Consider the following 15,675-nt stretch of genomic DNA (forward strand, 5'->3'; position numbering starts at 1 on the left):
CCTAATTTTCAACAAGATTGAGTAAAGGAGTAAATAATAAGAAGCAAAGAGGATTAACTTTAAAATAATCCACTTACCTTGCCCCAAGCACGTTGGTAAATACCGAGAGTAACTCACTGAATTAATCTATTAGGAACCACCGTATTTCCATTAAACTAGACGTTTTCCTTGTCTACCTTGTGCACAACATAAATTTGTGGGTTATTAGGAATGATACGACACGTTTTACAGCCACGATTTGTGAACCCTCTGTGCATCCTAAAGAGATTGCCAGCCCCCATTGTCTATCAAGCTTATTTAATTGTACTTCACTCCTTTTACTAAAAGCAACATAATACAGAAAGACAAGGAAGCAGAAACACATCTTTGACAGCACTTTAAGACTACCTCATTTCTAAAAAAGACTATGAAGGGGGAGGTACATTGGCATGCTTAATCGGTTCAGAACCACGCCATACTGCTGCTAGGGTCCCTTTCAGGCTCATCAACCACTCCTCTAATAGACGACCCTGGAGGATCAGACTCTTAATAAGACAGTTTAAAAACACAAAAAGAAAAATGCATAGAGGACAAAAAATTAAGAAAATATTTTTGCTAAGAATCCTCCTTAATGTACCAAGGACATCAAAATTGAAATCTGATTCTTTAAGTTGGTTTTGTGAAAACTTACGCGTCTTAAAGTATTAGGATGACGCGGGAACTCAATTCTTAATGCACGATCTTTGAAGCCGGTATGCAGTTTTAACACTTAGCAGGTGCCAAGTTTAAATACAAAGAGCGTGAGTGAAAAATCAGCCGAAAATGAGCGAAAAAATATATCACCTTGTAGATCTAGAAAGTATAGCTTCCCTGATTTCTGTAGCATAAGACAGACCCTGCCATTAATTGTCAGTAAACTAGGTAAAAAAAAAAGTAAACTAGGAATAAAACGGTGATTAAATGAGCAAAACTATGCAAGAATATAACCATAAGATCTTGTTCCCAAATAGGATTTGAAAAGAAATGCATATAACATTGAAATGTAAAATTCTTAGCTATACACTAATATGTTTATTTTTAAAATTCTTCAAGATTAATCACTTCAAATCATTAGTTATTTACCTTAACTATAGAAGAATATTTTTAGAAAGACCAATTAGGCTATCCTAGGTTGTTATATATTTTCCCTTTATTTGACTAGTGACACACAAATAGAATTCTCTATTCTTCTGATTCGAAAAACACCACTTTTCTTACTTAATCTTGACACATTCTCACTACTCCATATTTTTTCAATAGCAAAGGATTGGACCGCCCGACTGATTATCGAAATACTTGCCTCAATGATGAACGTAAATTGGGCGGTACAAGCGTTAAGTCTTGCTTTTTGCGTAAATAACGCTTGTTTCTCATCTTGTTTCAGTATCAAACAGTTCGTAGTAATGAACTGTAAGTAAGGAGCGACCCGGCTCAATGGTAACCGAAACTCTAAAAAACGGAATTTTGATACCAATAGATACATCAAAAGAATCAGATTTTAATGCTGATTTCAAAAATATAAGTTTGTCAAGCTTGGTCATACCTATCAAAAGTAACGCGTCTGAGAAAATTTTGCTGATTTTCGAAAAAAGGGGGGAAAACCCCCTAAAAGCTATAGCACCTTAATGAAAATCACGCCATCATATTCAGCGTATAAGAGAACCCCACTGCAGAAGTTTCAAGCACCTATCTACAAAAATGTGGAATTTTGCATTTTTGCCAGAAGAAAGATCACGGATGCGTGTTTATTTATTTTTTTTTCTTTTCTTTTCCCCAGGGGTAATCGTATTGACCCAGTGGTCCTAGAATATAGTAGGAGGGCTCATTGGAACGGAAATTAAAAGTTCTAGTGCCCTCTTTAAGTAACCAAAAAAAATAGAGGGCAACTTGGCCCCCTCCCACGCTCATTTTTTTCCCAAAGTCACCCAATCAAAATTTTGAGATAGCCATTTTGTTCAGCATAGTCGAAAATTGAATAAATATGTCTTTTAGGATGACAAAATCCCCCAAAGTTCCCAGGGGAAGGGCTGCAAGTTATCAACTTTGCATATTACTTACATATTGTATTGGCTATTGGGAAGTATACCGACATTTTCAGGAAGGATTTTTTTCTGGTGGGGGGCTGGAGGACGGGCTGACTCGTGAGAATCTTTCCGTGGAGGATGTCTCTTCGGGGAAAGGGATATTTCTGTGAAGGAGGCACCGGGTTTCTAAGCATTATTTAAAAAAACGATCAAAAATTAAATTAAAAAAACAAGATTTTTCAACTGAAAGTAAGGAGCAACATTAAAACTTAAAAGGAACAAAAATTATTACGTATATGAGGGGGTTCGCCCACAAGACAATACCTCGCTCTTTACGCTACAGTTTTTTTTAGTGCTTTCAAAACAGCTATCTATTCTAATTATTCGGGCTTTCTGATTCAGGATTTTTTTAATTAAAAAAAATTTCAACTTTTAACGTAAAGAGCGTGGTATTGACTAAGGGGAGAACCCCATCATATACGTAATAACATATACGTAATAAAAAAAACAATAAAAAAAAAAACAAGCGATACGGCTCAATAGTAATCGTAACTTTTAAAAACAAATTTTGATGTCAATAAATGTATCAAAAGAATGGGCTTATAATGCTTATTCTAAATATATAAATTTTATTAAGTTTAGTATTACTCATCAAAGGCTACGAGCCTGAGAAAATTTACCTGATTTTTTAAAGGAACAGAAATTATTCCTTATATGAAAGGGGCTGTCCCCTCCTCAGCCCCTCGCTCTTTACTCTAAAGTTTGACTTTCTCACAACTCTATTTTTGTTAAACAATAAAAAACTTTAGCGTAAAGAGCGGGGGGTTGAGGGGGGGACAGCCCCTTTCATATACGGAATAATTTCTGTTCGTTTTAAGTTTTAATGTCGCTCCTTACTTTCAGTTTAAAAAACTTGTTTTTTTTTATTTAATGGCAATAAAGGACGCAATGAGAAAGATTCTGATAGTTATATAACAACCAAAATAAAAATTCGTAGACAATTTCAGTTTTCAGGAATGAATAGACATCAGATAGATTTAGAGGACAATAAATATTTTTTTATTTTGATGTCTTTGGTACTTTAAAAAGTGGAAATTATGCCACCATTATTCTATGGTACTTATTATGGCTATTCTATTTCTAAAGAACTGGAAAAAGCAGAGGTACATATTAGCATGCATAGTTGGCTCAGGGACACGTCATACCGTTACTGAGGTCCCTTTCAGGCTCACCAGTTACTCCTCTAGACGGTCCTGGAGGGTCAGGCTCTGGTGGGGCTTGTCCTAGGTCAGCACGAAATAGAAAATTAACTTGATTGAGCAAATAAGAATATGTTCACGTTTTTTAGATATAAAAAAAATCAGAAAGCCTCTGATATTTCATTAAAGTTCATATTTGTGTTTTTTCCATCATAATCGTAAGTTCAAAAGTGTATTAAAACTCAACAGTACTTTTTTGCGAATACAAAATACAAACATTTACATCTACCATGTAGGTTGGACATATGCGTACATTTTACGGACATTTGGACAATCAGAGACTGATGTTTCTTATTAAGATTCATAGTTGTCATTTTCCATTATACCATAAGTAAAAAAAAGTTGTTAAGACTAAAAATACATTCATTTATGAATATAGAGGATAGAAAATTTGGATATACAATCTATTTTGGAGACACAGGGGTGTCTTCAAAACCAGTAGAAAGAGTTAGGATTCCCTATGTAGAGATTTAAATCATTAATAGAGCTCTAGGTAAGAGACAGGCCTGCAGATTAAAAAAAAAAAGACATCCAAAGAAGGATTATTACTCAATCAGATAAGGCCGCTTGACAACTGGCTAAGATTAACCATTGATTGTCTTAAGACTTATAACCCTTTTTGATCTGAGGGAATCAAAGATTTCAAAATTTTCGACTGGAAATTCAAAGGTCATTGATTGACACACTTTAACAGTCTTAGGCTTGTGAAAGGGACATTTTCCTATACATCTCTAAGAACTCTAATTCCTTAACATACTCTCCTGGGAAATTCCCTGAGGACGCTCAAGATGCCCCTCCACCTCTTCATCTTTTGTGCCGCTAAACATATGAGTGTAATCTTTTTTGTTTTGTGTTATAACGATTTTTCTGCAATAAAAGGGAGCTATTACCCAGCAGCACTTAAATCCAAGCTTAATAGAAAAAAGAAGGAAGATTAGATATAAATTATCTTCGTTTTGAGGAATTCTTATGTTGGTTATTTTGTTTGTCCAATTATTGTTGTGTATCCTTCACAGGCAGCTGTTTTCGTACGCAATGAGTTTCTCCCGCTCAGTTGTGTGTGTTTTATTCACTCAATTGCATATTTTAGGACGGAAAGGACATTGCTAAGGAGCAAAAATACGAATAGTTTCAGATGGAGAGAGTATTTAGTCGCCTCCGGGCAAATCTAAGTCGTTGGAATAATTTGCTTGCCTGTGCGCAATATGGACATGATTACAGTATAAGAATAAGGGTTAAATTTCTAATTATAGGGGGGCAATAAAAATATATTTGTTTCACTCTATTTTCTTTTGTCTTGTGAAAATATCAGATATGCCCGATGATCTAGAACAAAAAAATATTGGTAGTATTTCAAAATATACTGAACTTCAAGAGATCCAAAACTTCGGATAGGATAAGCAGAGAAGGATGTAATAGATTGTTTAAAAATTTACTATCACATCAAAGAGACTCATAAAAAGTGTATTAGCTTTAAAGCTGGTTTTAAAAGGCATATTTCAAGGTGGACTCTTAAATCATGGACTGAATTGTAGGCTCTTGGTAAATGACGAAAATATGTCAACAGAGAAAGAAAATATGAAGGTCTATGCTGATACCCCAATGTGTGGATGCGCAAATGAAAGTTTGTGAAATATCGAAAGATATAAATAATAATATCTTTGGATTTGTGAAGTACTCTGTTAGGTGTGAGTCTAAGTAAATATTTTGATGATATTAGGTGGCTTTCCAGGCAAAGCATGGACCACACTGAAAATTGTGGACTAGTGTCCAGGGCAAATTTTTGTGTAATTTGCTAAATTAGGTGAATATTTCTTAGTTATAGTTGTTAGTTATGTTTATTTGTAATTTCTTAGTAATAATATCATACCGTGTTTAAAAGAAGCGTAAGGTTAGACAGGAACCATACGCTAACAGAAATAAATTTTTCAGAATAATTTGAAAGTATAGTTTATGCATTCAAAATAAAAAAATTATAGATAGCTAAACATAAAAACTAAAACAAAATTACGAATAATTGGTGGGTTAGACCAGGCGCTGAGACAAAACCAAACATGTAAACAGGATGCGCAAAACCAAGGATGAATTTATTACAGGATCCCTTAGCAACTAGCAATTGTCGAATATCTCCAGCAAACCCATTCGTCTTGAAAAGAATACAGACAGATTTTACGCGCGAGATCTATGAACTTCAATGTAAAAAAAACTCGTTTATTTAAATTATAACTGTAGGATATTTTTGTTCAAATGTATTCTTGGATGTCAAATGTTCCCTCATATTTTGTACATCTTGTAAATCATAAGTATAATTTGTTTCTGGCAAATCAAATGTTTTCATGGATTTTTGACAATAATTTCAACAGACCACATTCATATTTTCGTCCATCCATAAAAAGTGCTGCTTGCAAATGTTAGCAGTAATAGGAAATGCAGAAACACGCTTCATATCAAAAATTTGCTATTAGTTACTGTAATTGAACTTTCAGTTTCAAAGATGTAAAAAAACCTTTTCGTGAGAAAGTTGGCTGCACTCGATTACCAGATTCTATTGTTATAGCAAGTCAACATATTTCAAACTCAATGTGGCTAAAGATACAGGCCTTAAAATATTTTGTCTCCAAATGTCATTGAAGAAAACAATTCGTTATGTGAAAATCTATATGTATAGTCTATAAATATTTAAACATTATAAGTTTATATTCGACTCGTAATTATTAAGAAACATTATATTTATTGAATATTTTTTCATTGGTGAAAATTGTCGGATGAAAAGCATAAAAAAAGGGAAAAAACATATCCAAAATCTCCCAAGAGAATTCTTGTGAGCATCGGAGGCCGACTGACTATTTGCCTCACGCGAAATATAATCGCTTCAGAAATCTGTTGTATAATGCCAGACCACTATTTCTAGAAAGCGTAAGAGAAAGAAGAATGTCATCTTTATTGAATCATTTTTGTTCAGAATTGTCCAAAATAACGGAAACTAATGAGCTGTGTTACTTAGCATCAGTGGCAAGCTCGTGGCACGGAAAAGTAGCAAGAGTTTTCTGAGAGAAAAAGAAAAACAGCGATTCCCACGCTAAAAGCCTGGAGTACGTTGTTTTGGTGCAAAAAATCTCCCTTTTGCTATCTTCCTTAAGAACAAAAATCTGTGATTGTAAACATAAAGAAGTTTTTTTTTTTTTACTGGAAATTAGGATTCCGGCATGTAGAGACGTATCCAGGATTTTTATTTTCGGAAGGGGGGGGGATCTAAAAAAAAGTATGTAAAAACGCATCAAAAATCGGTCGATATTCGTTTTCGTTACGCTTTTACGAGTCGGACAAACAGTTCGGTTGGGGGGAGGGAGGGGGGGCCCTAACCACCCATCCCACCCTCCATCCATGTATCTGACCTTGCCGGCATGTTGTATTATCCAGATAAACCTTATTATATAACAAATTCTTAGTTGATTCAACAGTTTACTTCGAAGTGGAAAATGATATCAGAACTTGTTTGAAACAGGGAGTGTTAAGGAAAGAGTTTCGCTCAAGAGTCTCGAGATCCACTTATTGATCTTCTCTTAGGTAACGTCACTCGTTTTCAATAAAGAAAAATTAAAAATTTAAATTAAATCGGTTTTAGATTACCAGGCTATAAAAAGACGAAAGAAAGACGTTCAAAGAGACTAAAGTATTATAAATATGGGAAAAAAATTGAATAAAATGGGCTAAAAGATTGTCTAAATTATCGCGGCCCGACAAAAAAAAAACGTTGATATCAAATGGAGGTTAAAGTGCTAAAGCCAACAAAGTCAATAAATATAGCTCTAAAAAAATATGTTCCCGAATCTTTAGTTCATATTAAATCCCTGATCAAACAGTTCGTGGTAACGAACTGTAAGTAAGGAGCGACCCGGCTCAATAGTAACCGAAACTCTAAAAAACGGAATTTTGATACCAATAGATACATCAGAAGAATCAGATTTTAAAGCTGATTTCAAATATATAAGTTTCATCAAGTTATAGAACCATAGAACCAAGTTATAGAAACACCCCCTAAAAGTTATAGAACCTTAATGAACACCATCAGATCGAGCGCCTGAATCTGATGATTTAGGCGCCATCAGATTCCTCAACGCCTAGCTCTTTACGCTACAGTTTGACTCTTTCTCACAGCTCTATTTTTTTTAAACAATAAAAACTTTAGTGTAAAGAGTAAGGCGTTAAGGAGGGGACAGCCCCTTTCATATACGGAATAATTTCTGTTCGTTTTAAGTTTTAATGTTGCTCCTTACTTTCAGTTTAAAACAAAACTTGTTTTTTTTAATTTAATTCTTGTTTATAAGGCTATATCAGCCCAGTCAGACGAACTTACTATGGTAAACGTAACGTTTCAGTAAAAGCTCAGACCAAAAAAAGAAACAAAAGCTAGGAGGGGAGGGGGGGGGGGGTTGACCTTTCGCCTGGATTGAAAATGCGCTTTTTTGGCGTTTTCACAGAAAACATAATCGAAATAACATCTAAAATGCCCCCTCCCCTTGATTTAAACAAGGGAAATTAGATATTGTTAGATTATTTTCTGCAGGGATTTGAGTAGATTATTATTTTACTGAATTGTCTCAGTCAATGCACAAATTTTAACTTAGTTTGTAAATATTAATACTACTTACGACTGAGGGCAGCACCAACTGACCATAAGGCCAACTCAGCTGTGCAAATTTTTTCTTTATTCCTCTCTGCTAAGACCTTTAGAGGTCTAGAGAGTTTCATGGGCTTAATAAGACCTTTAAAGGGCTGGAGACTAATGTTTTAATGCAAAAATGAAGGTGATCAGAATATTATTTTAATTACTAATTTAGCTGGAAATTTTTATCTGAGTTACCTCTGGTAGGGCTGAAAGCCCAACTTTAAAGGGCGACATCTTAAAATTTTCTAGGGGTGGGATCTTAATGTTCCAAAAGGCACGATCTTAAACCAAATTTTCCTCGAGAGTAATTTTGATTGATATTTTTTAGAGAACTTCAAGCCAATTAATCTTCTATGGTTAAAGGAATAAGTTAAAAACTCGGGGAATCCACACTCCTATCGCCTAAACTTTCAAAGAACTTTAGAACTTTGGCCCGGTTAGCGAGTATATTTATCATAATTTTTCCATTATACCGCCTTTTAGTTTTCTGTTTTGACCGCTCGCGAATCCCAGGGCAAATAATTTATTTACTAGTTTTCAATCCTTTTTCTGCTTCTCCTTCATATATATATATATATATATATATATATATATATATATATATATATATATATATATATATATATATATATATATATATATATATATATATATATATATATATATATATATATATATATATATATATATATATATATATATATATATATATATATATATATATATATATATATATATATATATATATATATATATATATCTTTTTGTGTTATATATATATCTTTTTATTATTATTTTTTATTTTATATTTTTATTATTGCGTTATATATATCTTTTTGCATTTTAAAAATTCTTTATCCTTATTTTTTGCAACATCTTATGGCTAGTAATGGTCAGCGATTATCTGGCCAAATATTCAGAACAATATCAACATTTTTCATTGTTGTCTTTTTTCTTTTTTTTCGCTTTGCTTGTTTAGCAAAAACCAGTTTTGGATAAGAATTGATCAGCTGTAAGGGTTCCTAAATTCTGAAAATATAACACCCTAATGTACAATGGCTGTCTTAAAACCACCAACTTTAGCCTTCTAACTTTTATCCCTTTCTTTTAAAAATATGAGGCTGCCTTCAGCCATGATTTACTTCAGAAATTAAGTTCCTCTTTAATGATTTAGACAATTGTGAGATCTAATATTGAAGTACATCAACAAGACAAAAATTCACTTTCTTTAGGCATGGCTTTGAGGCATAAACTTATGAGGAAAATGACGAAAATCAAGTAATCCTGGGACGATTCCTAGAGTTCGTTTTTTTCTTTTAAATTAAAAAGTCTAGTTATATCAGTTTATTTCATCGAACCATCAAGCCATACAGCCTGATCAATTGGTCTGTTTATTGAGTCTCTTCGTATATCCTTTATGCGTTAACTTTTCACTGTTTCTTTCTTATTTCATTTGATAGCTGTACACTTAACTTTCATTTTAGTCTTTGTTTGACGTTAAATTGTGACTTTAATGCTCAGGTATATTTTTTAAAATTTGTTTGCCATTTTTCATCTTTTTTTATATAGCGTATTTTTAGCAGTATTGAATAGTTAGTGCATTTAGTTTTCAATTTATGATTTTATTTTTTTGGAGGGGGGGGGGGTATTTTTAAAGTCTAGGGGGTGGAATTTTTGTCATTTTTTCAATGATGATACCAAAAGAAGGGATTGTTAAATGAACATGCCTAAAAAAGGAAATTTTCAAATTATAGAGGAGGTAGGTACTTTTTTTCCATGACCACACTTCTATGACGAAAGTTCACTAACTATTCTTGAATTTGGTAATTCTGCGTTGAGTAACGCAGTCCAAGTCTTTTTAAGTCAATGGACCGGTAACTTGCTTTGACCCTGAAGTGATAAATTTGTTTAGAATAAATATAGTTTGTTTTAATTTTGATACGTTAGTAACTCTACTGATGATGATGACCGACCGTTTCATCAAAATATTTATTTATATTTTTGTTTCACTGTATAATAAAAGGACCTGTCCCTATTTGGAACTCTTATTTATTTCGTCATAGAGGAGGTACAAAAAAATCTAAAGAAGGCACACGCCCCCTCCTAATTGACGGTGCTGATTGTATTGTTTTACAATTTAACACCCTTTTAGCACAATGCAATTTGAATACTGCTATAATTTCACACCCAGAAATATTGATTTTCGAACAATAAAAAGAATTAAGCGGAAATACAAGTTTTGAGTGATTATAGTTGAAATTTACGAGCTCTGAGGAAAAACAACGATGAAGATTGCGTTTGAACAAGAATAAATAGAGTTAATGATTTTGACGCTAGGAGACTCGATAAAAATGATATTTTTAAAAATGTTCCCCGTTCATCGTGTAACAAAAGACCAAGTATCTTACTCAGTTTTTCACATTCTATGTTTGCAAAGGTGTCGATTAACAAAATCAGACGGAGTAAGAATGTTTTTCAAATCTAGGAGAGCAGAGGGGGCAAACCTGTCATTTTTTCCATGAAAATACAAAAAGGCATTTTTCAACGGAAATCCCGCGGAACATTATTTTTCAATATAGGGAAGATAGGGCTAAAAATATAGGAGAGGAACATGACACCCCCCCCCACCAAAATGACGCCAAACCCCACTGCATGTTTGCATCTTAGTATGTGAGCAGCTTCCAATTGCTCAAAAATTGCGAAAATGAACGTTTCTATAATTAAACCACGTTGTCTCTCTTTTTCTCAAAGTTTAAAGTTTAAATTACATTGTGTAAAGTAAATAAGCCCCATAGTGAACCTTAATGTTCCACTATCACGCTCCTACGCCGTTCTGTTTCAGGTAAGTTATCTCCTTTAGGTTACTGAGCCAAAATTGCGTAAGGGCCACTTACAGAACAATAGCTACACTCGCATACTTGTTTTGGCTCAGTCAGTACTTAACTCCACAATGATGTAAATAAATGATTCAATGTTCCTCATAAATAAAAATCTTAGTTAGTTTTTTGTTTGACATTTCTAGATCAGCAAAAAAGCTAGACCATTAGTTATAGCTCTCTCATTTTTCCTTGATTAAAACAAAGCATGTGAAGAGAAGATATATTTTTGCAACGATCTCCCTTCCTAACAGAGGTAATTGAGAGTAGAGCAGGTTGCATATCCTCTCAGAAGAAAGAATTGTTGGTAGAAAGAACAGATCTGCACTTTCTTTTTATCTTGTTAACAGACCCAGCAATGCGCCAAGATGAAAAATGAAATCACCAATGGAAAATATACTTTTTCTGCTTGATGTAGATTAGCTTTCCCTTTTCTGTGACAGAAAGGAAGGTAATGTTTGCTCGGTGACTGTTCATTCGGAAAATGTGGTGAATCTTCCTTTGGTTTCCAGGTTTTTTCGTCGTAATTTTTGCTTCTTTTCGTTTTCCTTATGCTACGATTTGCCTCCTTTTGAAGCCATTATTTGACATAGCTATGCTTCTGAGAAGATGGTTTTGCAAGATCCTAAGATGGTGATGTTTTTATTTAGGTTAGCGCCCAAAAAGAATGGGCCAATATTTTTTTATGTAATTTCACAGGATATTAAAAACAAGATTTTTGAAGTCTTTGTTGAAATACTTATCCAAAACTTCATTTTGAAAACTGTTTCTGTTAGACAGATTTTTCTAAGAATTCTACACTAATTCTACGAAAAAATTCCAATTTTCTTTGTTCATTTCTCGTATTTTTCTAGTCTTGTATTTTCCAGTTTGGGTATTTTGTGTCTTTTTTCCTCTCTCCCCTTTACTCCTCTTTTCAGAATTTTTATAATTTTTTTTATAGAGGGTTTAAATAAATTATTATTATTATTGAAAAATACAGACAGATACAAATAAGACAGATTGAACCAATGGATAGAACTTGGTGGGTCTGAGGGGTAGGTAATTGTTTCATATTTTTATAATATAGAGGTCTTATTCGCGTTTTATAAAAACAATGTTACGTATCGCCATTTGACTTAGTGCCGCCAAACGGCTGTAGATAATGGAAATAAGCCTCATTCAAATTAAAAAAAAATGAATCTAGACTTCTATAGCCCCTTACGAAATTCAAATATTACCTCTCAATAAACTACCGATGTCGACAATTTGGCATCAATATTTTAGATTTTGGTCCAATATTTTTGGTCCAATGCTTCAAAAGTCATTCATTGACTTCTGAAGCATTGTGATAGAGAGCACACGTTTCAATATGTTTATTGTTTATTTTAAAGCGCAAGTTGAGCTTTAGCGTAAATAGCGGGGAAAATCGGGTAACTTATCCTATTTAGGATAAGTTACCGTTATTTCTATGTTTTAATGCCATTTTTTATTTTCACAAGAAAAAACAATAGTCCCCACATAGCCCTGGCCCTGCTTCCTTTTAAAGTTACTTCTCCAGTCTGAATTGTGCTTGGAGGCTTATTTTACATAGGAATCAATTCTGTAATGCGTAGTTGAGTGTCAAATTAATAGTGTAATATATAGTAGTCAAATTAACAGTTGGCATATTAATAGTTTAAGATTCAAGTTTAGAAGGGGCGTTATGCACCGTATAAAATTCGTTTTGCCTCAAGATGCTATGCTTTTTATTTATTTTGCTCTTGTTCATTCTTACCTAATTTTTTTTTAGTTTATTCTTGAACTAAGCGTTCATTCTTACCTAAACATTCTAATAAATACTATCCAGTTAGTAACTTGAATACTTTCTGATCAAATTTAATTTCGCTTCAGAAACAACAAAAATAAGGCACTTCCTATTTTAACAGGTTTTCTTCGTTCCCCATCGTCTTTTCCCAGCAAGTCCTCTATAAAGAGTTTATATTGTTTTTTTTTATATTCTTCCAATTGAACTGACAGTTACTTTGATTCGTTACTATTCAAGGTTAAGTATAAGCTCCTGGATCTGCCGAATTATTTCTTTTCTTTTGATTTGTTCCCAGTTGCTGTGCCACCTTCGCGTGTAACTCGCAATATACGCAAACTTCGCCAGCCATTGATAATTTCAGAGAACTCTTGTTTTTCTCCACGAAATAGTGTTGTTGCTGCATGGAACCAATAAGAGTCTTCTATCGATTTTGATGTTGATTGTTTGTTTTTCAACAACACGAAATAGTGTTGTTGCTGCATGGAACCAATAAGAGTCTTCTATCGATTTTGATGTTGATTGTTTGTTTTTCAATAACACGAAATAGTGTTGTGGCTGCATGTAACCAATAAGAGTCTTCTATCGATTTTGATGTTGATTGTTTGTTTTTCAACAACACGAAATAGTGTTGTTGCTGCATGGAACCAATAAGAGTCTTCTATCGATTTTGATGTTGATTGTTTGTTTTTCAATAACACGAAATAGTGTTGTTGCTGCATGGAACCAATAAGAGTCTTCTATCGATTATGATGTTGATTGTTTGTTTTTCAAAAACACGAAATAGTGTTGTTGCTGCATGGAACCAATAAGAGTCTTCTATCGATTTTGATGTTGATTGTTTGTTTTTCAACAACACGAAATAGTGTTGTTGCTGCATGGAACCAATAAGAGTCTTCTATCGATTCTGATGTTGATTGTTTGTTTTTCAACAACACGAAATAGTGTTGCTGCTGCATGGAACCAATAAGAGTCTTCTATCGATTTTGATGTTGATTGTTTGTTTTTCAACAACACGAAATAGTGCTGTTGCTGCATGAAACCAATAAGAGTCTTCTATTGATTTTGATGTTGATTGTTTCTTTTTCAACAACACGAAATAGTGTTGTTGCTGCAAGGAACCAATAAGAGTCTTCTATCGATTTTGATGTTGATTGTTTGTTATTCAACAACACGAAATAGTGTTGTTGCTGCATGGAACCAATAAGAGTCTTCTATTGATTTTGATGTTGATTGTTTCTTTTTCAACAACACGAAATAGTGTTGCTGCTGCATGGAACCAATAAGAGTCTTCTATCGATTTTGATGTTGATTGTTTGTTTTTCAACAACACGAAATAGTGTTGTTGCTGCATGGAACCAATAAGAGTCTTCTATCGATTTTGATGTATCCTTTGTGATTTAAGTAGATAAAATAATTCCTTTCGGATAGTTTGGTACTGGTGCGCTATATGGTCGCTTTTATATACTAATGAGAGACGAAACCCGCAACACTGGTTGTTTTCAATACACCGCTATTGAAAAATGGAATTCAAAGAGTATTCATTGCGTTTACGATATTTAAACTGTTGTTTTTTGGGGTCAAAGGGGGGGGGGGAAGTTACCTAGGTTAGGTTACGTATTTAATATATGCTATGCTTTACCCCCCATTCCCTCCTCCTAATGTGCAAATATATAGCCCAAATTTGTTTCTAAACTATTATATATTCATCCTATTTTATTTTATTTCATTAGCATTAACAAAACTTGACTTTTTAAAAGTGACCATATAACGCACCAGTACCAATAGTCATTAGTTATTTTTTTTGTGTGTTTCTCCCAAGTCTTGATTTCATTCTTCGTGGATTGTCTGCTGCGGCGTGGTGAGTATTAACCTTATGTCTATTGATTCTTTTCTTATTATTTATTTTGTTTGTCTTTTTTTTCAATTTGATTGAATATCCATTCATTTCCTTACCTTTTTTATCTGTACAAAACAAACTGGTCACACTACCAGATATTTGTACGTTTAGTATGTTACATATGTAGGATTGAGATATAAATGAACTTAAATCTGAAATTGTTCGTTGTAACAAACTGTATGTAAGGAGTGACTCGTGCTAATAGTAACTGAAACTCTAAAAAAAATTGGTATCATTACATGTGCCACGGTTACTCTCATTATTCAGCAGAGTTTTCAATATACTTGGTCACTATAAATAATAACCAAAAGATCAGGCGATTTAATAATTTATGTTTGTGTATAGCAATCTGAGATACTTTATTACATTGCGAGGTAGTTACAAATACCGCCATTATTTCTCTGGACACTTAAATTAATTGACAGCACTTTGGCAACGCGAGTATGGTGCTAGCACATTAATAAGTATATGTTTGTTTCAGTTCTTTATTGGCCTCTATAATTATTTGTATATAATTCAAGAGTTTCCTTTGAGTTTACGGCTAGTGGGTTTATGAAAACCACATAGACGACAGCCCTGTTCTTCATGGCTAATAGTTTTAAACTGAATCCATTAATTTTCAAAGTATTGTCATAAACTGGAAATATTTCTAAGTGTACATTGGCTTCTTTAAAGCGCAAGTTGAACTTCAGCCTAAATAGTGAGGGATTTGGAAAATTGCTTTCTTCACATATAAGATATTTTTCCGTTCATTCTATGCTTCAACATAACTCCTTGCTTTCACGAAATAAACTTTTTTTGGAATTAATCACCCCACAGCCCTAGCCTGTCCCTCTTTTGAATTGGTTTTTGTGTCTTTGGTAGCGTATTTTACTTTACAACCCCATTACCTAGCAAAGAGTCAAGCGTTGAACTCAAAATCTAGACTTCTGCACATTATTGTTCCGTCAGTGACCTAACTTGATTGTCTTTTCCCCTTTGCTTTCTAACCTGGCTGCATTTTATTAGGTTATAACAATTTCTTCGAGGAAGTCGTTTAAAAACAATAATCAGTCAGAGTATATGGTGCAAAAGTCATTTCTTTCTATTTAGTTTTCGTAATAGGTTTGTTTTTCCTGCAAATTCAAGTAACGATTCTGAGGCTTT

The 15,675-nt window shown here is 33.4% G+C and overlaps 1 protein-coding gene across 8 annotated transcripts in view; it reads right to left on the reverse strand.

Annotated features, from left to right (window-relative positions):
- LOC148950561 (protein turtle homolog B-like) overlaps positions 1-15,675 on the reverse strand; it is a 380,785-nt gene that overhangs the window by 26,990 nt on the left and 338,120 nt on the right. For 3 of the 8 annotated variants that reach the window (XM_089092490.1, XM_089092485.1, XM_089092486.1), the window contains exon 13: positions 3,248-3,352. The exons of 1 other annotated variant lie outside the window; for it this stretch is intronic. In XM_089092490.1, coding sequence (XP_088948616.1) covers positions 3,248-3,352 — 105 coding nt within the window. The remainder of the gene's footprint in view (positions 1-3,247; positions 3,353-15,675) is intronic. 4 more of the 8 variants (XM_089092493.1, XM_089092487.1, XM_089092489.1 and 1 more) reach the window with 3 other exon arrangements.

Source organism: Artemia sp. Qi Xiang Cuo, chromosome 7, assembly GCF_049724085.1.
Source record: "Artemia sp. Qi Xiang Cuo chromosome 7, ASM4972408v1, whole genome shotgun sequence".
NCBI classification, from domain to species: Eukaryota; Metazoa; Arthropoda; class Branchiopoda; order Anostraca; family Artemiidae; genus Artemia; species Artemia sp. Qi Xiang Cuo.